General features: G+C 39.1%; 1 protein-coding gene across 3 annotated transcripts in view; it reads right to left on the reverse strand.

The window, feature by feature from the left end:
* Positions 1 to 26,204, reverse strand: part of STAG1 (stromal antigen 1) — a 158,098-nt gene that overhangs the window by 95,593 nt on the left and 36,301 nt on the right. For 2 of the 3 annotated variants that reach the window (XM_041487049.1, XM_041487048.1), the window contains exons 2-4: positions 23,869 to 24,003; positions 17,124 to 17,226; positions 7,773 to 7,952 (exon numbers count right to left, since the gene is read on the reverse strand). In XM_041487049.1, the coding sequence (XP_041342983.1) occupies positions 7,773 to 7,952; positions 17,124 to 17,226; positions 23,869 to 23,897 (312 nt within the window). In that variant the 5' untranslated portion in view covers positions 23,898 to 24,003. The remainder of the gene's footprint in view (positions 1 to 7,772; positions 7,953 to 17,123; positions 17,227 to 23,868; positions 24,004 to 26,204) is intronic. The other variant, XM_041487050.1, reaches the window with a different exon arrangement.

Consider the following 26,204-nt stretch of genomic DNA (forward strand, 5'->3'; position numbering starts at 1 on the left):
CTCCCTGTCACCTGTCCCAAGCACAGATCATTAACACCCTGAAGGCACATGAGGTGACAGGAGGGAAGGACAAGGACCAGATGGACCTTTCAGAAAGGAGGTAGCTACAAGCAGGTTCCATCCCCCAGAATTCATCCCCACCAGTCTCCCTGCCTACTTCCACAAAACACCTATAAAAGAAGGCAGCAATAGATTGCATGAGCTACTCCAGTGGTACCCATCTGCTTCCAGATGTTTTTACCTACAGATGCAATGGGGAGCATGGATTTACCATATGGAAATGTGCACTTACAGGCTATGCATGAAATACATGATAAATTCAGCATTCTGGGGAGGCACATGACCTACAGGACATTGGGTGCAGCCTGCCCAAGGGCAGCACATCCATGCTTTTGGGATTCACCAACTTCAAGGCACATGCACAAGGAAAAGGCTCCTTTGGCAACGAGCTCAATTCCACAGATAAAACCTCCAAATGACTCCAGTAACACTGACAACCTTCCTCCACTCCCTGCTGTCAGGACACATCTAGACACATAGGCACGCACACTTAGATACATGCACACAGACACAGACACATACATGCACCACATCTCTGGGTCAGTCAACAAGTCCATACAGGTACATCACAAAAATAAGACTCAACCATTTTTTTAGATTATGAAATTGCTTCTACTCTTATGAGAACTGAGTAAAAAATCAAGGTTTCCTTTAAATAGCAGATGTATGGTACAAATGTAGAGTCAGTACAAAGATTTTCCAAAGCCTGCAATAGTTTTCAAAAGAATCTCACAGAAATGAACTCTGATGAGTGTGTTTTAAGAACTACCATGGAGCACAATTTGAAGAATATGCCAGGTAAGCAACCCCACAGAAATAAGCCTAAATGAAGTCAAGCAAATAGCAGAATAGATCCACAGCCTGAGTAAACAACTTCAAATCAATCAACTTGCAGAAATATTGACCTTCACATCTCAAAGTCTGCCAAAAGATAAACCATTTTATGGTACTGAAGGGGAACAGCAGCTTGGGGTTGCCAGTAAAAGCAAGTCAGATGCAATGAATGAAGTAATGAAGCTAGTGATCTTATTATTTCCTCGAGGCTTTGCAGCTATGGATGCATTTCATATTCCTCCAGTGCGAGACAATTTAGGAGCATTAAGTGCTGGAGGAAGCAGAGGGACCGACTGCAGAGGACACCTTGCCAGCTTGTGTAAATTAGCACAGTCCCACTAAATATTAATGAAAGCTGATTTCAAAAAAAGCTATTTCACAATTTCAATTAAGTAACAATCTGGCAACAGTGCTACAAACGAAAGGGAAAACAAATGGCACCATATACAAAGTTAATGTTGAAATGGAAGGTCTCACTCAACTGTAAACCAAGGCAAACTGAGTAAAAAGAACTTTAAATAATTTGCCATTTCATACAACTGATCATGGACCTGCTTCATTTACAGTGAATATGAAATAAAAAAATGACTCTAGAATGGGTGCCATGTGTTCACATCAAGGTAGAAAAAAATCCAAAAATCAAAGCTTACACTAACAACTTCAGCAAAAAACCCAAAGTAACTCAAATGAAACTTGAAACTGATTAAAAAAGGAATGCACTGTAACATTAAATATTTCAATAACCTGTATAAAGAGCAACTCAAATAGAAAAGCAGAAAATACACTTTAATACATAGTGAGAAGAATTTAGTACAGTAAAAATAAGGACGCAGGGGAAAAAAAAACAAGTAGTGAGAGACTTAAAACACTGCATAAAAATTTTTAAGTGAATCTGTTCAGGTTGGGTTAAAAAAAAAAAAGAATAAAAGCCTTTTAAGGCTAAATTTTGTCAAAATTGAAGAAATTACACAGATGGCTACTGCGGAGAAGGTAGTTCCTAATGTGTGAAAGTACCTGCAATTTAGATTGGGCAGTACACTCCAGGATGAGTGCCTGGCTGCATTCCAAACTGCAGGCAGAAAGTCTAATATACACCCAGTGAAAACCTAATATAAGGATAATAAAAATGAACTGCAGCTTGAGGACATGCACTTTATTCTTTTCCTCTAAGGATCATAATTTTAAATTATGAAAGAGTTCATGCTTTGCTAACACCTATCATGCACTTCCTGATAAGTTGAATTTTTTTTTCTTTAGAAAAACCAAAAATCTCCCTTTAGATAAGAGTAAGCAAAGATGAGAATTTGTTTTCTGCAGTGTCTACCTATGTAACTTTTTAATTTCTGAAGTACAGAGAGGAAAGGAATACAACCCTAGAAGTATTTCTTCCCAATAAAACTAAGGAATTTATACTCTTCATACAGGATTATCTGTTTGGCATTTTGAGTAAATATATATTTCTATGCAATAGACTGGGTATTAAATATAATTATACAGGGAAATTAGCATAACATGTTACACTGAACCATTTGGGAGAAAAAACACTACCCAAAGAAAAAAAAACAACTCAGCTATTCTCTTAGGAGAATATTAAAATGATACATGTTAACTGGCATTACACTGAGTGCATAAAAGGTACTGGGAAAAGTCTGCTTTCAAATGGACTCAAATCACAGGAGCTCCTGAGGCTGGGTACTCTTGCCCAGCAGATCCACAATACTCAGAGCAGCAGTTCCTCACCTGAGTGCTCAGAAAGGTGGGTGCACCATACAAAGCTCCCACCAAGAAGATTTTCTAAGGTGGTACAGAAGTCTTGCAGGCGCTCATCTCCCACAGTTGACATGTTACACCGTTTCCAAGGGGCTGTGTCTGTTTAAGCTGAGCCAATCCCAGGTATGAAGGATGCCAAAAAGCATCAAAACTGCTCATAAACATTGAGCACCAGAATGAAAATATACTTGGAGGAGCGCTAAAACAAAACGGAGTTATTCCAGCAAGAGATCCATCAATTTATAAAAAAACCTGATATACACATTCCTTTGCTAGCACGGTTTGTAAAAGGTTCACAGATCACCCCAGACAGTTCAAAAAACATCAACATTCTAGACAGCAAAAGACTTCTCTGCCTTCAAGTATAATGAGTATTTTCAGGTACAAATGCTTTAACACACTGCACTACTGGCACTTAACAGCAATATCATTGCACATCTTATTAAATCACAAAGGAAAAGAAGCCTTGTGTGATGACTGCAGAACATTTAATTTGGTATTAAGGGATACTCTTCTAATTAATTAGTGCTTCATTTGGTGGCTAAATTGTTCCCAGTGTAACAACTATAAAAACATATACCTAGTTTTTATTCTTTTAATTTTTTTTAATTTTCTTCTTTTAATTCAATACCATACAATCAAAAGCAAAGCAAGATTAGGCTACAAAAGAAATCTGTTGAACAAAATGAAGATACTAGTTTAAATATTAATAACAGATGCAGTCATTTTTCCCAGTAAACTTTAGAGACTGCATACTCAAACTCCTAAGGAGTTTCTGAGACAATCTGGGAAAACCCTGAGTTATTATCCATCCTTCAACTGGAGTATCCAGCAGTTAATATACAAAAAATTACAATTAAACTAAAACATGCATTTAACACAAAAACCATGAGTAATACTTAATATATATCTGTATATTTTTAATCTTCACAGACCTTCACTTTCAGAAATAGAGGAGGGAGACACAGAGATGTGATCTGGCAAAAAACACTTCTAGAGGGAGAAAAGAAGCCCTGAGAAGAGAGAGCCAGTAAGGCCACTGAGAACACAGACACCACAGTGGCCCTGAACTGTCAACAGTCAGAGGTAAGGAGAACACCCAAAATTCATTTTTGCCACCTTATTCCCTTTCTTAGCTGCCACTGTCAGAGACAGGCTGTTGGATTTTTGGTGCAATCCATTTACAGCTGTTCTGATGTTCTTAATCTCAAGGATCTATGTAAAAACACATGTAATTCTTCCTGCATAAGGTAAATATGGCTCTACAGTCACTCCAGTAAGGAATAAGTCTGACCTACTGCCAGAGATGGACTTCCCAAGCCAGGATAAGCAGTGATACAAATACAGCTTTACTTGGACAGGGAGGGAACCTCAAGGGACAAAAAACCCCATGTGCCAAGAAGTGCAGGTAAGAACAGTGAGGAACCCCGTGCATCCCTGATTTCTGGAAAGAAAAGGAAGAACTTGTGGCACCATGAAAAATTCCATTTCAACACACTAGATACTTGGATACTTATCTTAAAATACTTGCTGGCATATAATGGAGCCATTTTTATTATGAACTATGTCTAATCTACACCAAGATTACCTTTTATTAGTTGAGCATAAGCAGAGGCAGCAATTTTTAGAAGATTTTTTCTCTCAAAATCACCCTCCACTCTGTAGTGAACTGCTAACAACAATAAAGGGTGACTGGTAACGTATGGAATATTGCAGAAACATCAAGGCACAGATCTGTTCATGTTTTGGTACTGATCATCTCCTAAAGTTACTGATGATCCATTCTCTCTGATGTTTTAGGGGAACAAAACTCCTTTGCAGATGAGAAAGAAGAACACTTCTACGCTTGGTTTGACCACCATTACACATAACTGGTCATAACTCAGGAGAAATTTGCAGTCTGAGTCCTAAACAAAATCTGATCTCATCACAAGTTCTTTATTTTCCTGTCATCTTAACAGCAGGGTCAGAGACCAATACAGAGATGTCTGAAGATTTTATCTACCAGTCAGTCTCTGCCTGGGTGGCTCAGCTGAAGAGAAGAGGCTCACCCAAGGCTTCATTCCCACTAGTGGGCAGCTGAGCACATGAGAAATGCTGATAGAGACCCTTCTGCCAATGGAAGTTCAGAGTAGGGAAATGTAAAGGATATAGCTGTCACCACAAAATTATATAACTAAAAAATAAATATATGGAAGAGATAAATGACAAAAAGCAGAAGAGTATCATGTTTAACTATGAAAACAAAAACCACTAAAGAAGTTCTATGAACAGCCTTAATGGAGTAACACTTGAAAATGTACCTGCAGAAAGCATGAGCAGAAGGTCATGGCACACTTCATACACAGAGAGCTGCTGACAGAACAATTTCTGAAGCACTAACTGTACAAAAGGTTACAGAGCAAATGAAAACCACTGACAACTGTGTGATACCAACTTAATGTGGGCATCAAATAGATTTACAGAGTTCAAGCAAGACACAAGCTACACCCCATAACAGAGGCAAAGATTTTGTGCAAAGAGCAGTCCTGGAGTTATGTATACTTGAAATAGAAAAAATTAAACTGATTTTATTTCCCTGGAAGAAGCAACCAGCAATAAGCCTGAAGAGAAGTAATAAATCAATCCTGCTGCGAGAACCAAAATAGGGAAGCTTAGAAGTGAGAATTGAATTCAGCAACAGACTTTTATGAATTGGCATCACAAAGCCAGAAAAATCTAACAACTAAAAAAAGTTCTGAAAGCAAACAGCAGGAACAGATAGATCAGAAATGAAAGCACATGATTTCCATGTAATATCAGAATATACTAATTGAATTTTCCTGCGTTCTCATTGCTGAAAGCAAACTTAGGAGCACTAGAAAAAAAAGTATGTTCATATTACAGGTAAAGAATTAAATATTGAGAAATAATATGTTCGGCCAAATACAAATATATGGCTCTTGTTTGAAAACTGCAATATTGATGAAATTGCTACAACTGAACAAAAAAACCTGCATCAAAACTATGAAAAACAAACATGCCAAGCATTCCTAATTGTTACATCAAAATCCCTAAGCTATTACAGAAGAATACAAGTATAAAGATACTAGTAAGTTTGGTTTACAGAACCTTGGTTTCACATGAGATGACTGTCCAGAAGTGCAAGTTAAAAATTATTCAATCACACTTTAATTGCATTCTTTTTCCTACTATAGGGTTTCTTTAATTTTATAGGATATTTTTACCATAAGTAAATTTTTCAAAGGTGCCCAAGCAATGCATACTCCTGAAATTAGGGTTCAAGTAGTTTATGCCTGTTTGTACCCAAGACCTTCAAATACTCTGGCCTATTCCTTTACTATTTGAGTATAATCCCTCCCCTGCTTAGATGGTGCTGTGTACTTTTTCTCCTACCTGCAGGGTGGGCATGTGTGTGTCTATGCATATGTGCTTTGTGCATCCAGGTATGTATGTGTGAATATACAGACACACATCCATATACACATACAAATGCATATACATGCAATATCCACATGCATATACAAATTCTCCACTTCTCAAGACAATTTCTTTGTATCTGAATTCCAAAGGTTCTTAATACAAACATGCAGACAATTTTTTTTTTTGTATTTAATCTGCAGGAGACTTGTGTCAGCATCGCTTTTGAAATAGATAAAATGTATCAAAGTCAATTCCACACACACACAGAGTCATCAAATATCAAAGCAATCACCCGTTCCTTTCCATTTGGCTTCTGCAAATATCAATAACTCTAAGTCAACTATACTACACAAAGTATATTGTATGTTCTGTACCACAGTAAAACCCGAAAATAGACTCCAGATGTTTCCTCAATTCCTGCCAAAAACAAAATTTGAAAAAGTGCTGAAAACCAAACAAAGTTGGAAGCTCTGTTGTAGGGAAAAAAGGCATAAGGAATCCATAGCTTTGTTACAAGTAAATTTGTTCTGTCTTCACCTACTAGATAAGAAGGGTCAATCCTGAATAAGTGTAAACACAGAAACTATGAAGAACAAAAATTCTCATTTCCTTCCTGTGTATTACTTCTTTAAAATGAAATCTCATACTTTCCACAGGTTTGAGACAGGAAATTTTCAACAACTTTCAGTCATTTGCAATATTTGATTTCTGTGAGACTTAAAAGAGGATAGGTTTTAGCTACACTAAAAGTAATATTGAGAATGGGACTTAGGACCTAATTTTCCTAATTTGTACTTTTCTCACATTAGTCAGCATCAAAACAAACTAACTGATACTGCCTAAGTCCTGGGTTGTTGAAATGGAAAGTAAAGGAGGTTTGCTTAAATAATGCTTCAGAGCAGGAATGACTGTTGGCTTTGGACTGCACGGGCTGAAGAGTGTTTTGGGCCCATTGTTTCTCCTTTGCATATCAAAACTAAGAGCTGCAGCACAGCAGCTTACTAAAAACCACACAACACTCTCAAAACCAATCCTCTGTCCAGGGTCTTGAGGTGCAACTCACCTGGCCCCACACATCCTGTAAAGACCCCTGAACTCATCAAAACATAAGAGGATAAGAAACATTTCTAGAGGCAACTTGGATGATCTTATTTATTTTACAATAAATAAAAATTTGCCTTCAGGATGAGTCAGTGCTGACTCAGACTCAGTGGAAGTCTAGGCAAATAGTTTATCCTTCACCTGCTGTCCTGATGGGGACAGCAGAAATGCAACTTCCAGTGCAGAGGGCTCCAAACTGCTTGTGTGAGCAGGTATTCTTGAAAAAACAAGTGAACAAAAAAGGCTTGGATTCATCATTATTTTCATATACTTTTTGCCCATATAAAGCTTGCTACAGAATATACTTTAACGAACTGCCCAATACCAACATATATTTTTAACTTAGGAGTAACAAACAAAGTAATGGAGAATTTGAAACATATGATGCTGCCAGGTCTCTTGTTCTTCAGCAGGATACATGACAGCCATAAATCAGAACCCACTGAGTCCTGTACTTTATCCTACACAGTCTGTTGGACCAATGCAGTCATGAGAAAATAGTACTGTTTACAAAAGCACAGCTTAGACTGGACTCCAGTCAGGATACACTGAATTGTGAGGAGGAACACAAGTAGACATTTTACCTGCATAGCACTCTTTCCCAGCTTAACCACCTCAAACAAGGTGACAGGGTCCCCTTCTCCATTCTGCTGCGGGTGGCCGTTGGCTCTCCCACGACTCGCTCCTCGAGCTCCAGCATCGGAACGCCCCTTGTCCGCTGGGGACTTCCGGGGCTTCTTCGTGGCAGACTGGGCAAAGAAAACCAGCAGAGGGAAAGTTTATTATAGCTATATCTGAAATCACCCAGTGTTTCTATATACAGCCAGCTTATCTTTATAATCCATAGACATTATGTGGTTACACCCTCACATACGCTTATACACACAAAGATGAGCCAGGCTGGCAGGCATCTCCACAGGTCTCCAGCCTGGCCTCCTGCTCAGAGCACGGTCAGCTAAGAAAATCAACCAGGTTGCTCAGGACTTTATCCAGTCAGGTACATATTATTTTATTTATCAGTAGCTGTCGAGAACTATTTAAAAGTCACTGCAATGCCAAGGTAAGCAGTGTTCACCCCAAGACAGTGGTGAAGTCCCAATGCTGGAGTACCAGTTCATGTCAGTCTCGGGACTTACACAACACAGACATTGAGAGTCTTACACAAACACAGATATTGAGAATAAACTGGTGATCTTAACTAATGATCTTTTTAAGACAGTAAGTTATTGAAAATACATTTGCCACAATGACATTCATTTTCTGCACTTTCATTTTCATACAACTTTTATAAGAAACTGTGTACATAGTCAGCTCTTCAACTCAAATCACCAAATTTGTACAGCCATATTTAGTAGCTCACCGTAACAGCCTCTTTCTTCAAAACTTTGAGTTAAAACATTTTCCCTTTGAGTCTCAATTACTTAATGTAAATTTTCTCTCTGTTCTTCAAGGTTTTAATCAGGTGGAATAGACACCACCTGTCAAGACTCACCTACTGAACAGTTTGCTTTGAATTTAAGCCACTTGTGAAACAGACAGAAAAAAAATCTGGGGAAAATAACATGAGATTTCTTACTTCCATATTCTATTCTTTCTCCCTACTGTGAGGCAAACAAAAGCAAAATCTGCTGTTTTCCACACAACAATGAAGCTATTGTAAGAAATTATGTTACAGAAAATAACACACAAGCAACACAAAGACTAAATTTTGGACAGTATCCTGATGGCACCGTTTACTCAAGTATATTGTCAGATGAGTTTCTATTAATGCTTTTAGTAAAGAACACAAAGTCAACATTTTCAGTTGCATATTACAGTGCAGGCACATGGAGAATTTTACTGCAGAGGAAAGGGATCTAATTTCTGACAGAGAGCTGGTAGAAGACAGCCCTGCAAGTCCAGCTTTCCCATGCTTTAAAAGGGATCACTGCTTTAAAAGAGGTGGGGCCAGAGGGCTGAAGCAAAGGGCAAGGTAGAGCGCAACCGCCTCTTGCAAATATTCAATTAAGGACTTGCATAGAAGTGCAAGCTGGAAAGCTTAAAATAATGGTACAATCTCTGTGAAGTTTTTTGGGTAACATTTGCACTTAGGATTAAGAGTATCTCCCTCAATGAATTTTAAAATATGTGCAAATCTGCCCGTAACAGCAAGAATATTATCAACATGTGAAATGTTTAAGTTCTACGGAACTTGAAAGAGACATGTGATCACTATTTATTAAAATGGGAAAGAATTAGAAGTAAATTGACTCTTGAGAGATATAATCCATACAATTATTCCATCTGGGAGACAGTAAGCACTTCACCTAGCTACAAGGACTGCTAAAAGAAAGCTTGAATGGAAACTAATGCCCTCCACAGAAACTAATGCAAGCCCCCTCTACACTCAGTTTTTCTCAACATGTAATTGAGAGGCATTAAATGCTGCAAGAATGAAGGGCAAATAAGTAAGAGATGGATGTGAAATGCACATATCCAAAGCTACACCTTGTTAATGAAAGCATTGAGAAAAGCCACCTGGTTTGAGTACCTGAGCATGAATACTACAGACATAGGCTCCAAATGTGTAATCACAAGGCATGTAAATGCCCAGTTTAAATTCCCTTTGTTAGATATCCTGGAAAAAGAGAGGTGCTTTGACCAAGGCTCCCAGTCTGAACTGGAAGGGTGAGATCACCACTGAGCCCTCAGAAGAGGTACAGAAATAACTGACAGATGTACTTGTGACAAATTACTGGGTAAAGCCAGGTTCTTCAGATCCAAGTGAATACCTCAATATCCTGGCCCTGAATTAGCACCAGATATATTACTGAGTCTATGCGAATAAAATTTCTCTCTGGTGTAGATCTTCTTTTGACAATGAAAACATCTCTCAGAGTGGAGAAAAATTCTGCATCTAACAAAAGCCATTGTGTATCCAAGCTGGGGTAGCAAAATCCAGATGCAGGATCTATACAGAATCCTGCCTCGTAGAGACAAAGCAAGTAGACATGATGCTCCACTCAAGACTGAAGAAAACCCAAAGTGTGAACTTTCTGAGCTAGGCAAGGATTAACATTGTCTTCAGGTGGAAAGGCACTACCGAAAGGGCATCCACCCAGCACTTCCACCCCGTAGGCATCTGGCAGGAAGCCCAAGTTCAATCTCACTCCAGAGTGTGAAGATGAAAGAAAGGCATATATAGGTCCCCCAGCAACTGCCTTGTGCTCTAAAGTTTTGCAAGCACAAAGCACATGACATTCCCTTAGTCATTAACACACAATATTACAATGCAGTTGTCAAACATCATTTGCACATAATGTCTCTGAATTTACAGCAAGAAACTTTGCAGGCCACGTTGACAGGCTTGAGCTTCATACAGGTTCCTGCCTCTGAGCACAAAATTCAGTAGGAAATCCTACTTCAAAGAGACCAATCAGCCACTGGAATAATCTTCCCAGGGAATTTGGGGGTTCCTCAACATTGGACACTTCAGATTCAGCTGGACAGGCTGCTAGGGCATCTTTTCTGGATTCTGTTTTTGCAAGACAAGGTTGAAACAAATGATTCATGAGGTCCCTTCCTGGGACCTGGTATTCTGTGATTGTATCCCAGGATGGAGACATCCTCCACCACCAGTGGAGCAAGTGAAGGAGAAGGCAGGACTGGTACATCTGTAGAAACACAGAGAAGACTCACTCATGATACAGAGCATCTGTGGCATAGCTCCAAAGGCAGGGTGCTCTTGGAAGTGGAGTTGCAAAAGCTGCAAATCTAAAAATTATGTTTGGCTTTGAGGATGTCAGACACAGGTAACTGTGCATCCCAGAAAAGAGACATATGCACTCACAGGAAAGGGTGATCCTTCTGCAAAAAACAAAGAAACCTGTTCTCTAATGCCATTAAGAGCTTCCACACAGAAACAGCCCTGCTCAAGAATGAGTGTGGCGCCAGTAAACCTGTCTGACTATCACTGACAGGTGTAAAATGAGATGTTCCATAAGATCAGAGAGAATTTGCAGCAGGTCTGCACCATGGATCCACCAAATGCTCATCAAGACACAGGAAAAACAGAACCGCGGAGTCCTAACAGGAGCAAAAACTGTGATTATCGTACACCATTTTACAGCTTTCAACCAGAAAGTCCCCCCCTGAAGTGGGTGAATTAGGACTGCCAAAGGGAGGGATAAAGCAGCATGACAAGGTAAGAATGCTTGAGGTTTTTTAATCACACACCAAGAAAGGTGCTGCCTAGAGCTGAGAGGCTGCAGCAGTTGCATTTGTGATTTCACTCCAAAACCCAGGACAGCTGGGCTGTGTGCCGTCAAAATGGACTGAGATGCCAAATGAAAACAGAAATTAATGATGACTTTTCAAGTTTGTCACAACAAAAACTGAGGGTTTATACACACCAGCATTAGGAAATTCAGAAATTCCAGAATATGCCACAGAAGCAGCAACCAAAAATGGCCATATTGACTGTCACATACCTCACCTGTTGCTTTAAGGCTTAAATGAATGCAAACAAGAAACAAAATACTCACCTTGATTGCAATTAAACTAAAATTATGGCAGTTCAGGATTTTGTAACAAATTATCTACACAATGCTTTTCCTTTCATGTCTTTAAAATTACTGTGAAGAAAATAGCGACCCATATTTGTAAAATCAAGTAATACAGTGAAAATTGATTCACACAAAACCAAAAGAAAAAGTGGCTTGACATTTTCCATTAACTTTCCCCAAGTTGATGTGATGAACTTCATGAAGAAATAAAGGCAATGAAAGTCCTAGAGTCAGTAACTCCTCTAACACACCACCTGAAAACAATGACCTGTATGTGCATTTACACTGTGAGTGATGTAGAGGAATGAATACCCCACTTCCCTGGGAAGGTGGAAGAAACTTTTTAACCTCCACTTGAGTAATACTGAAGAACTTGCCTCTCCAAGGCACCAGCCCTTCAAGAAGCCCTGTTTATAAGCTTGTGTTAAGTGGAAGAATGGTAATGCCTGAGGTCTTCATGAATTAATCCGGATTAAAAAACCACTATGACACATTTCATACCATCTACATGGATATTGAGGGAGAAGGTTCTTGGATTCCCACAGTCCTGTGGACTGTTTTGGTCATAGAAACAAACAAGGTGCTCCCTGAGAAAAGTCTCATCCTACAAATAAAGACAGGTGCAGGTCCCCTAACACCCAGTGCACCCAGAGCTGCTTCAGCTGCAGCACTTGCAGTTTAGGACAAAAAAAACAGAGGCAGTGTTGGGAGTGGTGGTGCTATTTTTCACCCTTATTTAAAAATCTATCAAGAGCTCTCAAAGTCATCTTAAAGAATCAAGAGAGTATGCTGTAAATGCTTGAATAATTTCAATTCTTCTAGCTGAGGCATTTACTACCAAAAAAAGACTATTTCCACAGAAAAATGAAGAATAGATTAAATTGCCAAAAATACAAGAACCATCTCATCAAAAGCTTAAAAGGAAAACTTCTAATGCTACAGGTAACAGGATAGAAAAGTCTTCACAAAGATGCTATAGATGCACTGCATTTCTACTGAACTATAGACTCCCCTCAGTTGTAAGGGACAGACCTAAATCATCAGGCAGGCAAGCTGAAACAGGACACTGATGTAAATCACACCAACCACAAACCTCCACTGTATGAAAAGAAATTCTTCTAAGAGGATTCCTCCCTGTTATTAATCAGGACACGTATGACTTGCAACTAGAAGCAAAACTCAATCCCCTGCTGTATCTAACATCTATACTGCAAGATTAAATAAGGCCAGGAACCTGCAGCAAAGTTAAAATTCCCCATATGAATGCAAAGATAAGGCATTGTGGTCTGTCTCCTCCATACCAAAAACTACAAAAGGACCTGAAAGCAAAATTGCGCAGGCTTTGCTTGGCACAAAAGCATCAGAAGTGTGCCTTGTTTCATCCTGCTTTAAGTGGAGAAAGATACACTGTGGCTCTGAGTACAGGATGAGAGAGAAACCAGCAGAGATCTCCAAATTGCTACCTGGAACAGAAAAACTGATGTTTCCCTCTGTCCTCTGAATTAGAGATTAAATCTGTCTACTCCTACTTCAAATCTGAAACACAGCCAGAGTTCTCTCTCACTGCCCCAACCTCCAGCAGCTGAGATTTAAGCCAAGCTATTCTGAGCTCCTGGGAAGGTGAGGGCCAGGTAGTTTAAAATAAAGCATGCCAACAATGCTGAACAGAGTGTTGATCCAAAAGAGGAGACAAAAAAGGATGGGTAAATAACTGATCTAAGTTTGAGCTCACTGATGTGAATGCTATACTGCATCATAAGCCCTTGGGCTTTCAAATCCCCTGTGCAGAACAGGAGAGCACACCCATACCCATGTATTTCAATAATGCAGCAGACAGAGAGGGCATTTTGGCCAGTATCGCTCAGGAACTTCAAGAACAGGACTGTTAGAAGTCACTCCTTAAATAGAATGTATTAAATTCTATTTCCAGAATTCATTAAATATATACCCAGACAGTATCCTCACATACAGCATCACAAACATGAGCACCAATCAGCAAACAATATGACACTGGCTGGACAGGCTCAGCTCTTGGCCAGTCACTCCTTGGGCATCTGCTCTATGAGACTCAGTGCTTAGAAGGGCACCGAGCCCTGCCACAGGAGCAGGACATGGTGCAGCCCCTGCTAAACTCACAGCCAAGGCCAGGCAATTCAGGACAGTCAGGTTAGATTCTGAGAGCTATTCTGCAAGACCAATGCACTTAATCTATTTGCAAATTGACTGTCTAGCCTACTCAGTCAAGTACTCATTAGAACAGAGTATAGAAGTGAAGGAGCTACTTGACATGTGGTGTTTTAGAATAGAATAACTTGGATTGAAAGGAAATCTTAAAGATCAACTAGTTCCAAGTGCTTTAGAAAGTGAAGGTACCCCCAAAGCATTACAGTTCTGTAAGAACTGAAGAGGTATTTGCTACAAAAGGCAGTTTTTCAAATGAGCACATCTTCTTACAAAGGTCTCAAATCTGCAGAGAATGTCTTTATTTGGAAAATAATCTGGAAAATCCTCTTGTAGTAATGTATCTTTCTGATAAAAGATCAAGTCCATTCTGTGACACAGCAGAAACCTGTTTAAAATACATACCTATATTTAATGGAACATATTCTATGCAGCTCTGTAATAGGATCATGCAGCACAAAGTAAAGTCCCTTTCCAAGAGGTCAGTACGTTTATGGCAGATGTGCCACTGTAGCAGTGATTGCCTAAGGACAGCAAATCAGCACTTGCAGGAAGAGATTAAATCTTATCAGATCATAATATTTAATTTAGAAAAAAATCCCAGCCACAGAAATCAGAAGAGCCTTTGCGCTACCATTCTTCAGATCTATAACAGAAATTAAAACTGTCTAAGCTAAATCTAATCTAAGTTAAGAAAAACATTTCTGAACTTAACTAAACCTTTTGATCTGTTTCACATCTGACAGTAAAGGTAGGTGGTACCTGTGAAGGAAACAAAAACCACGGTAGTGAAGAGTTGGGGGCGGGGGGGGAATGTCAGAGCTGCACCTCCTGTAAGAACCAAGCAATTCACCTGAGGGAAGTGGCTGGGCTGGCAACATGGTTTGGTAAAGCAATACAATTACCAAGTCCCTGGCTTTTAACATCAGATAATGCTGTAGATTCAATTGCCTAGCTTAGTCTTTCCAAGGTTTTTGCATCTATCCTTTAGTCGTTAGAGTGGCTTTTGCTTTTGGAGCCTTTTTTTTTTTCTTTAGAAGAATCAAGGAGGGAGAAATTTATCAATAAGTAAAATGGAATAGGCACCTAAGAGAGGCTGTGCAGTCTCCAGCCTTGGCAGTTTTCATAATCAAACTGGAAAAGCCATGAGCAAAGTGGTCTGATCCCAAAGCTGACCCCACTCTGACTAGGAGGCTGCACTGAGATCTGCTGAGTCCCATTCCATAAACGACCATATTGCTTTTCCTCTCTGAAACTCTTCCAGTCCTAATATACTCTTTCCTGATATTTTGGGATGGAGGTCAAAAGGGAAAGAGAAAGTAGAACTGAGCAAATTCCTCCAAATTTTGACAAACTAAAGTTTTATAAAGGACACTGTATTTGTTTCATTCTCTATTTTCTTCCTCTGAATTTTAAGACTGTATTTGGGGTTTTTTTGACTCCTCTTAAGCATTAAGATGACACTTCCACAGAATTCCCCCTGATAACCTTAAGGTCTTGCTCCTTAGCAGCAGCAGCCAGCTCACAGCCCATCACTGTGACTGAAGCAATGGCTGCTTCCTCTGCATGTTCATCACTTGACAATCACACCTAATGAGCCTGGAGTTGTTCTAAGCAAAATGAGCAATTCCTCCCCTAGAAACCTGATAGCAGGACCAGCAGAGTGCTTCAGCAAATGTTCCCGTAGGAGCTACTAATAAAGTGAAGCAGAGGAATGAGAAATGCTTTTTGTAACATTTACCTTTCCCTTCCAGTGAGTACGTGCTGGGTACAAAATACCCCTGGCATTGGTATAACTTGAATTTGCATATTGTGACAACATTCTGGGTTAGCAATCAGGTTGCACCAGCCTGCTTTTTTTTATTACAGTTACAAAACCCCATAGATTTGCTAATTAAGTATTCATAAGATAATTTTTCATTTTATCCTTTGCTTACAAGCTATGTAAACAGATAAGCTGTTCTCTTTAAACACTTCTTTATGGCTTGCTCTGAAGAGCCTTCATGTTCTTGAGCAAATCCATTTATCTGCTGAAGAATATATGCATCATAGGAAAGTGTTTGAAAGCTTTCAAAAAGGAAAACAACATGCCCAGAAAAGACCAGGATTTAAAATGTTGGCACCTTGACTAGGTCCAGAGACTGTGATACAAATTGAAAGCCAACAGTAAAGAGGAATTTGCTCCAGCTTGGCCAGCATGCTTAAGAGTAACACATGGATCTATCCATTCTTACATTCTCACCAAGCCCATGATTTTAGATAAGCCTCAGGATCAAAGCCCTCAGGGTTAAAAAAAAAAAAAAATCATCCCCATCTACACAGATATATGGCACATTCATATTGTGAGTTTATTCACAGAGCAACACTAAGAGCTGAATCAAACTCATTAACAACAAACACACAAGTTCCCACCAAGTCTTACTCCACACTGGGTACTTTCAAGTGATACAGCCAAGGGAACTAAACTGATCATCTTCAAGAACCAAGATGAAGGACATGACACACAAAACTTTGCCTTTATTTTCCAATAAATTGTCTGTTTTATGAAATAGATGAAAATAAGAGAGAAAGCCTCCCTACTACCCTGTGTAATAGAGAACTCCTTTCTCTATGTTCATACTGATAGGCCAGCAGAGACAACCGCATCACCTGCTGCACTATGCCAGGGGATATGTTAAAGCTCCCAGCCTATAAGTAGAATGCAGTGTGTCAATCACATGACTTTTAAAGGTGTTAATAGATTTTCTCAGGAATCTAGTCAATATCATGCTGTAATTCTTCCACTCACATGAAGAGATTATCAGTAATAAAAGGATGGCTCAAGTGTCACTTAAACCATTACAATTTTCAAGAAGACAGTGGTTGTACTAACTGAAGCTATTCTCATATCTGGAAGAATGCTGTAATCACAACAATAACAACATTGTATTGTTCATGAAAGCAGCTAGCAAAAGAAAAATTAATAGCTATTATGACATCATTTTTATGTCCTTTTTTAAAGACTCCAAACATAGTTTGCACATCAATTTGATAAATATTTCATACTACAAGTCTTCATAAAGTCTGACATAGGACTCATTAAAAGCCTATTTATGTAACCACAACTTGAGCAGGTGAAAAAAGAGCCTGCAGTCAATTATAAATAGATGCATAACAATACAAAAATAAATTAAACAGATGCATAACAAAACCAAAATAAATTACACATACTGGAGGCCTGCCGGGACGGCCCCTTTTTCTTTTTCCTTTGACTTCTGCTTCTTCAAGCTCACTGCCAGCATCTGAATGTGCAGTAGTTTCATTTGTAGAATCCCTAGGGGGGAAAAAATATTAGATACATTCAAATGATCTGAAATCAACTAGTAGTCTGTAACTGACCAATTAAATACTTAGGCCTGAGCCAGAAAACAAACAAACAACAAAAAAAAAGTCAGCATTAAAAGGCTTTCCCCGTTTATTCTGCAAACCAAGGAAATGAGCATTGTTAGCCCTGGCAAAAGACCTTCCCTTTCATCAGCTGCAATGTCATTTTATTGCCTGGAATTCTTTAAATTAATTTTCATTTGAGAACACATTAACTTCAAAACTGGTTATATTAACCAGCACATGCTCAATTTATCAACCCCTCAATGCATTCATTACCAAGAACTTCCTTTTACTCTCTGTAGCTGCTTCTGAGCTGTTCTCAAGGCCCCAGGAGCAATGTGGAGTCCAATCCAGCTGTCTCATCATTAGCACAGTTACACAAGGTTCCACACAGCTCTCAGTCACACCCCAAGACAAGGGGTTTGGGCAGCTATTCATAAAGAGGATTCATGCTGACTGTGAGGCCCAAACCCAAAAACTCCCTTTGATCTGAAGACATTTATAATTTTTGCAATTAGAAAAGTATTTTCACTTGTACAATGGAAAGGCTTTGACATTGCTCAGCTCCTGTTAGCAGAGAAGCCCAAACAATTTCTCATTTGTTGCCATTTCAGATTTAAGTTCATGATAAGAAAAAAATTCCCCTAATTTTCACCACCTCTTTCCAAACAGACATGGCTGCTTGAAGAAAGTCATATTGTAATTGATCTTTTGAGGCATTAGATCTTGCCCAAGAGCAGCTGACATACAAAACCATACCTGTTACTGATGGGCTTTATTTTTACTGTGCAAGACCACCAGTGCACCAGATCTCTATAAACTTTCATTTACAACTAAAAATGTCCAAGGTTACTCAAGGATGGGTCAAGTGTAGTTATAATCATAAACTTCTTTAAATCCAAAATAATTTCCTGGAAGTCAAAGGAGTTCAGTTGCTGTATGACTTGTGCAAAGGGAAGGTGAAAACCAGACCTATTCCATATTTTATAGAGCCTCAAACATCAACAGCAGCATTAGTGATCTGCTCTAGAGAAACTGAGCAAGCAAAGATCTACACAGATCTTCTACCTTGTCTGAGGGTTATTTTGTATTTTGCTTTATAGACCAGGAATACTTCACAAATTTTTTCTATCCCCAAGAAAGCTATTTAATAATGCAGAAAGATATTACTGTATCAGAACTGGGAATGTTCTCATCTCCTCTTTAGTGAAATTACTGTGTTGTCTAGGTCTGCTCTCACTCAAATAATTCTGCAGAACTATGATAAATTTCTAGTATTAAGACATTGTTTTCCAACCTTTTCCTATTTGCAAGCACAAAACCACCAAGATGTCCACAGAATCTTTAACAAAAGCCATAATGCAGAAGAACATATATGAATCTCTTTTACTGAAAGTAACTTCAGTGGATTATCTCTAAATTCTCTACACACCCTAGAAAATCAGGCACCCTAGATGAAAAACCACTATTCAAGTGCTTTTGGGTTCACAAATTACATGCTTGTAATGCAGTACCTCTACAAAATATTGAAAATGCAGCTTTGTTGTGACACAATTAAAAAGCAGCTTTTGTACTTCATAAAATATGAAATTTGAAAAACTTAGCATCAAGCTATTTATTTTGAAAAACACCCAAAAATGTAAAAAGTCTAAAATCAAATAAAAGATACCCCAAACAGAGTTCAAATTGCTTGGTAAATTAGGGCCACAGCAGAGAAAAGCAATGCAGTAAATACAGCTGAAAACATGCTTATGCAGATGGATGTATCCAGCCTTTACTCAAATACCTCATCACACTGCAAGTCAATTTGACAAAAATGCACACTGGCTCACAATGGCAATTTTAATAGATTTTGAATACAGAAGTAAGGAACCCCATAAAAATATTTGCTTCCTCCTGTTGCTGTGGAGAGAAATTAAAACCATTCTCTATTGCTCTCCCGCTCAAAAAAAAAAAAAAAAAAAAAAAAAAATTTCAAAGCTTTGCTCTCTGGTTTTCTCAGATCCTTATTGCAAAAGTTCCAGGCATGGTGTGTCTATCTAAACAATACCCCCATTCCTGGGGAAACACTGTGCTTTGCTAGCTTATAAACCTGCACCCCTAGGATCATCAGGATAAAGATTTCTCTCTATTAAAAACAGATTCAGCAATCCTCGTAGACAAACACCTCAAACCTTTCCCTTGAAACACCAGAGCTATATAAATAAATTAAACTCTACTACTGCTTCACATGCATCTACTCCACAGAGAATTCGACTTTCTGCTGATTTAGAGCCTCAGTCCAGCCTAGCAAAACTTCCAGATAAATCTGCCTATTTAGCTCTGGAAATTTCAAATCTTTCCAAACACTGCATATGGAAGGAACAGTCAAGTTATTAACCACCTTCTATTCTTTGCCTTTAAACCTGATTCTCTTAATATTCTTCTGATAAAATTTCTCTGATTTGCTGGAAGCCTCTTTGGCCATTTCCCTTTTTGGGTAAAGCTCAATAAATTAGTACTAATGGTGAGATTCATCTAATGTAAATTAGAGACATATGCAATGCAGAAAATCTTAATGTACAAGATACCTCACACTAAGATCAGTGTCCAAAACTGGTCAGACAGTTTAAGTCTTATAAATTTTCTCTCCATTGGTGATAAGGTGATCAAGACAAGAAGCTTGAATATAAATGTTTCAAATTAAACAAAGTAATTCTCACCCTAACAACATGTGAGGAAGAAAGGAAACTTCTTTCCAGCAAGAATGTATGTAAGGAGCAAGGGGAAAACATAAAAAACTAGGTTCCCTTCAATCCTCACATTATTTGGAGTAGGGAGACAAGATCAAGGACAACCTCCAGTCTTTAGCTAGTTTCATAATAAAATAAACGTCATTTCAAGCAGCAAAGAATTCTGTTTGAATCATCCAACTCCTGCACAAAAAGGTCCTTCCAGGGTGGCTGTGAACCCTTTCAGTTTGGGAGGTAGTGCCTCTTGCTTCTGTCCCAGCCTGGGTACACACACATGCATGCCCCTTTTCCTCTTATTTCTGAACTCAGAGCAGCAGTACAGCATCTCCTAACTGCCTGCAGTCCTGTCAGTTTCTAACACTCAGTGAGAGAAGCAGCTGGCCAGCATCCATCTCCCTCATTCCCTACACATGTCACAGAACTGCTAAGAAGTAATTTATCTGGGGGCAATTATCCACATCTTAATAGACCAGAATCATCCTATGCTCATTCCACGTGTGTGTGACTAGGCACCTGAGGGGGAAACTTGGGCTTAGTCGTAATTTATCCTTCCTGAAGCTGTTGTGAGGGAAGATAATCTGGGCCTAAGGAAACCTGCCTGATCTAAGGAGAGGTGGAAGTGCCTAAAGCTAAGCCTTTCCTCCCTTAAGACTCCTTTGAAATGACAGGGACCTGAGAGAATTTGACAGAGGTGGGGGGGACCTACAAGATTAGGGTGAGCAGAGCAAAGGAGACAAGTGATACCCCCTTTTCAGGGCTCAGGTATACTCTGCTCTGCTTTCAGGTCTCTGTGGTAACTAAGGCACCCTAGGAAAGTGGCAGCAATTCCAGGATCCCTTCTAAAAACTCCAGATATTATTCCAGAGTTAGAATCACTAATCTTTGAAGCCATCCATATTAATGAAGAATTACCAGATTACTGGACAGCCTTTACCATGTCATGCTTCTGAAAAACATGTTTCCATTAACATAGTAAATTTCACATCTCTGTAACACAAACAAAAATGAATTTACCTTTCTTCTACTATTCCACAAAGTCCTAGCTGTAACATTTATACACCATGCCCCTTCAAAAACATACCACATCAAAAACCTGCGTTTATGTTTCAGGTTTTGTTAAAAAAAAAGGAACCAAAACACTTCTGTAAGCTTTTATAGCTGTTGCTGAGGGGCTCAACATTCTGGCAGAGATAAATTCAGTAATTGCTATCACCAGATTCAGCCTTGTGAAAAAAAGCATTCATGAAGAAAAATGGCTAAATGCACAGGCTCATGAATCATGGATGAATCAGTTCTCATGGCTGATCTTCAAAAATCTAAGGAGCAAACATGAGTCATGCCATTGAGAGAAGATTCATACCTGTCCATCACACATATCAAATACACCAGATGTTTTCTCCAAACATCTGTAACACCAGTAAGTGAAATCCTGTCTTCACTGTGTTCTGAAGCTACTTCTATGAATCTAGAAAGGGTAAAGATTCTCCTTTCATGTTCCCTCAACAAAGAAGAATTTGGAGGGAATATATGATATGGTGCTAAGCAACATATATTAACATATCAAATTGGCTTTAGGATTGTTTGTTTAAAGAGGGTAGCCAAAAAGATTACAAAACATTACAAAGAAGAAGTAGAAAATAAGCACAGGAATGGGAGATTAAAATAATCCTTTGAATAATTCATTTAAGAGCTAGAAAGGAAATCTTGGCATTCTGCATGAAACTGGACTGCGTCTTCCCAAATCTGTAAATGTGTGAAGCTAATACCCCATAGCCCAAAAATTGTTTCAGGTTTCCTCACCCTTAGCCAGCACTCTTCCTGATGGAAGTCCGACTCGGACCTTCTGAATTAGAATTTATCACTTTCTTTGATACTTCATCCACCCTAGCCAATGTTCTGAGCCCTCAGAGAGTCCCAAAACCTTTATGTGCAAATCATGCTGAGTCCTTTGAAAATGAAAGATCTCCTCTTGCTAATAAGCAATCACAACTACATGTGTTGTTGAGGATGACATCTCACCAACACTTCACAGAGTAGCATTAAATGATTCCCAACATTACCAGAAAAAACAACATTAATGTTTTCTTACACCCTTTGATTAGTACCAGTGGCTCTGACTAAAGAATATGCTGCTGTATTTAACATCCCTCAGTTTTTTCAGGTGGTGTGTAGAGTAACCAAATCCATTAATATGCCCTTTTTAACCTTAAACTCTATGATATTCATTTCACTTTTTAAGTCCATCTGGGTTCTCAAAGTGGGAATGCAAATATCCCTTTCCCACCACTACAGATTATCCTAGTTTTTTTGTTCTTGGAATATTTCACAAACATTCCCTCACTTCTTGAATATGGCAAATCCAGGAAATATGAACCAAGAAAATGTTCTTCCACAACTAATCCCTAAGCTAACAAGAACCCGCTCAGGCTGACGCTCCCCCTCAGTGCTGCCCATCAAGGTCATCCCCAGCTTTAGGCCTCTGCTCATCCACAACTAAATTTTTTTGAAGAGATTTTAAAAATACAAGCAAAAACTGTAATGCAAAGTATGCTATTATTAAGGTCAGACAATTTTTTTTTTTAATTGTCCAACCATTCAGTTTCTTAAATAACAGAACAAGAAATCTTAGCTTGGAATGCCACCCAACCCTGATAAACTGAGGTTCCTTCACACCCTAAGGTAAAAAATAAAAATTAGAAAACATTCCAAACAAAAATAAATTAACATTAGATAGTTACCAAATGTACCTGGCGCAGGTGCCTGGCAATGGCAGCAGGGTGGTCACAGAGGGAACTCTGTGAGGGGACGGTGGGGGGCAGCTCCGTGAGGGAACGGTGGGGGAATGGAGGGGGCCAGCTCCGTGAGGGAACGGTGGGGGACAGCTCCGTGAGGGGAAGATGGGGGACAGCTCCGTGAGGGGACGGTGGGGGACAGCTCCGTGAGGGGACGGTGGGGGACAGCTCCGTGAGGGGAGCCCGTGCTGGAGTGGGCTGGGCGCCCCCACTGGGGCAGGAGGGGATGGGGTGGGATGAAAGGTTGAACGTGAACTCAGGTAGGGGCAGGGGTAGAAGGAACACCTGGTAGGTTTTGCCTTTGTTTCTCACCATTATCCAAACCCTTTTTAATTAGCAATAAATTAATTTTCTCCAAGCCAAGCCCATTTGGTCTGTTTTGATTTCCCTGTCATTAGCTCACCCCATGAGCTTCCTCACTTTGTGTGCTCTCCCTGCCCTGTAAAGGGAGGAGCAGGTTCCAATCTCTAAAATTCCTTCTTAACTCAACTTGATTTCCTCTCCAGCTCCTCCTATTATAGATCTTCACTCTGTTCTTCCCAGTAGCTCACTTCACCCAAGCACAGCCATGTTCCCATGTGCATTAGCCACTCCTATTTCCCAGCAGGACCAAAACATGTTCATGACACTTGCTATCTTCAACTGCATCAGACAAAGGCTTTTTGCACAATACATTCAGCTCACTAAAAGAAAATACACAACTGGAATATACAACATGGTGTGAGAAAGTACACAACTGGAATACACTTTATGGTCCATTATGACCAAAACCAATACATGCTGCTGAAATCTCACAACATTCAGAAGAATAAAAGTAGCAAAGACATTGTTTTGCTTTGCACAGCAAATTTAAATCTCCATACATAGAATGAAATATTTTTTAGATTAAGTGTTTTGCTGGTTTTTTACACAGTTTTTCAGCACATGAAAACACAGGAGGCCTGGAACAGTCACACTAACACGCACTTCTTCCAAGCTTGTGCTTTATCCTCACAATCACCTCTCTGTTTACTTCAACCTTTTCAAAAGCCAAGATTTCAAATGTAGAGAGAAGCGTATACTCACTGTAGTACTGGCAAATCTGAAGTAATCATTTTTGCAGCACTCTTGGAAGTAAGAGCTACATAGAACTTCTTCTCAAAGTTATTACAAGACAACTACTTGGAAATCTCTTTCATGAAAACAATGTCAAAGTCCAGTCTGTAAGAGAGAGAAAAAAATTTTTAGATGTGACTCCAGAATAGTAATACATTGAACAAAACATGCTGTCAACAAAAAAGGTCAATTTTGAAGTAGCATCACTATTAAACCACAAGGACTTTAGAATGGATGACCCCAAAATAGCTTAATCATATTCTTGCATTCAGTTTTACATTTCTGTTTAGGTAACTTAAAATAAATAAAAAATTTTTTAAAATGTTCTGCATTACCTCCCATACTTCTTTACCACATATATGTGTGTTGAATGGCACTACACCTATTCAATCAGACCCTCAACTTTGTGTGACTGAATTTCACAAAATAGTCAGAAGCTGTGCAAGGATCTAACTGCAGCAGAAGGTATTTTAACTTAATGAAACTGAAGTTGTAAGTTTAAATAATAAAGTAGACTGCATCTGTGGTGTCACTACACCCACTAGGAACATTTCTCAACCCAAAAGACTAACCAAGGAGTTGACTAATGGCAGCAGATGTGACTTTACCACTAAATAATGGCACAATGTGACAGATTCAATAATCCTCACTGTAATAAAACACAGAACTGCCATCCTAGTCTTCTAGAAAAAGCAAGTTCTGGAGAAACTAAGTAGATTTGTTTCAGTCTCCCCTTTTACAAGTTCTGGGCTAATATGAAGAGCTGCACGGAGCACTGCAGTTCAGCAATGGCAAGGAATACCAAGGACTCAACTGTGTGTTTTTAAAACATGAGATATGTTCAAACTCTTTTATTTAAATATTAATTTCCTCTCAATGGGCATTTTTTTCCTGTGCACTAGCAGCTTTGCACAAGTCAGGACGAAAATCCAGCCAGGAAGAGGTAATATAACCTGCACCAAATGGAGGATCTAAATGAAAGTGTACTCTTCTAAACAAACCAGTACAGCATATAAACTACAATTTCCATCCTACCACACACACACATCAGTGTTTATTTACCAACTGTACAGAATGAACAGACTTTTTTGCCTCTTCATATTACAGTTCCAATTAGACTCACAGTTGCATACAACTAGTTCTTCCAGTACTTACTACTTTGTGCTACCAACAGTTTTACCTTATCATGAAATTTACTTTTTTTATACCATATAATTAGCAAGCCATTTTGTTACCAAACACGTTGACAAACAAAGTCTGTTTGGAGCTAAAACCACCACTCCAGCATTAATGGTTTAAAGGAGCCTATAACAGCAGGCTGGTGTAAAAACTCTCCAGTTTCACTATGAGACAGAAGTTAATCTGAGTTCTTCTTGAACAAAAATGTCATATATGCTATTTGTGCTATTTCCATAAGCATTTCTTTATTAAAGACACTGTTCATTACGGAGTTTTAAAGGATCTGATTGCTCCTAACAGGGCAATGACAGATCCAGTCCACAATATAAAGCAATCACTTCAGACACTGCTAAGAATTTATCATAAACAAACACAGCATTAGATCAAATTAAATTCTAAGCCGACTTCCTATATGACAAAATAAAGGCAATATTCAGATCTCTGAAATGCAGAAGTTCACTACAACTGGAACAAGACTGAAGAAAAAAGTTTGGTTTTTTGTACTCACACAAGCAGTCTCACATATATACACATGCTTATGCTAGCTGGATGTCAAAGGAAACCTATCCATTTCAGACCTTCAGATTATCTAATTCTAGCAGGATTGATAGCAATCTTACTTTCCAGAAAAGCCTTCTAAAGAAGTTAAAGGAAATTTATGTGTGCTCCAGGTGAGGTATCTTCCATAGACATTTAGGCATCCTGTACAACTGCTATATGGGATTTCTTTTTTAAATTTTCCTTTTGAACCTAATCACCCTACCCAACTGCTAGCTGTGCCTGCTCAGACGTAATCAGCAGCATTCAGCTGCTCTAGGGAAGTGCTCTCACACACAAGGAAAAGGATACTTCCTCAGAAATAGCTTATTTGAAAAGCAAAGTCCTGACTTAGAAGTATGGAGTGAAGCGTGTAAAGGGCCAGAAGCAGAAGAGAGGACCAAGGCAACTGGACTCAGTGCTAGGGGTAGAAAACCTGACACCAAGGAACTGCAAGGGCCTGTGCTGCTTTCTCCTTGTCCTTGTGCTAAACAGGAAACTGCAAAACAGAGCTGGAAGGAGCCACCCCTCTGTGGTAAAGTTCAGACTGGACCATCAGAAGACAACAAACTTACCCCTCCACACTCTTG

This window comes from Pyrgilauda ruficollis, unplaced genomic scaffold (assembly GCF_017590135.1).
Source record: "Pyrgilauda ruficollis isolate IOZ18807 unplaced genomic scaffold, ASM1759013v1 scaffold79, whole genome shotgun sequence".
Classification (NCBI taxonomy): domain Eukaryota; kingdom Metazoa; phylum Chordata; class Aves; order Passeriformes; family Passeridae; genus Pyrgilauda; species Pyrgilauda ruficollis.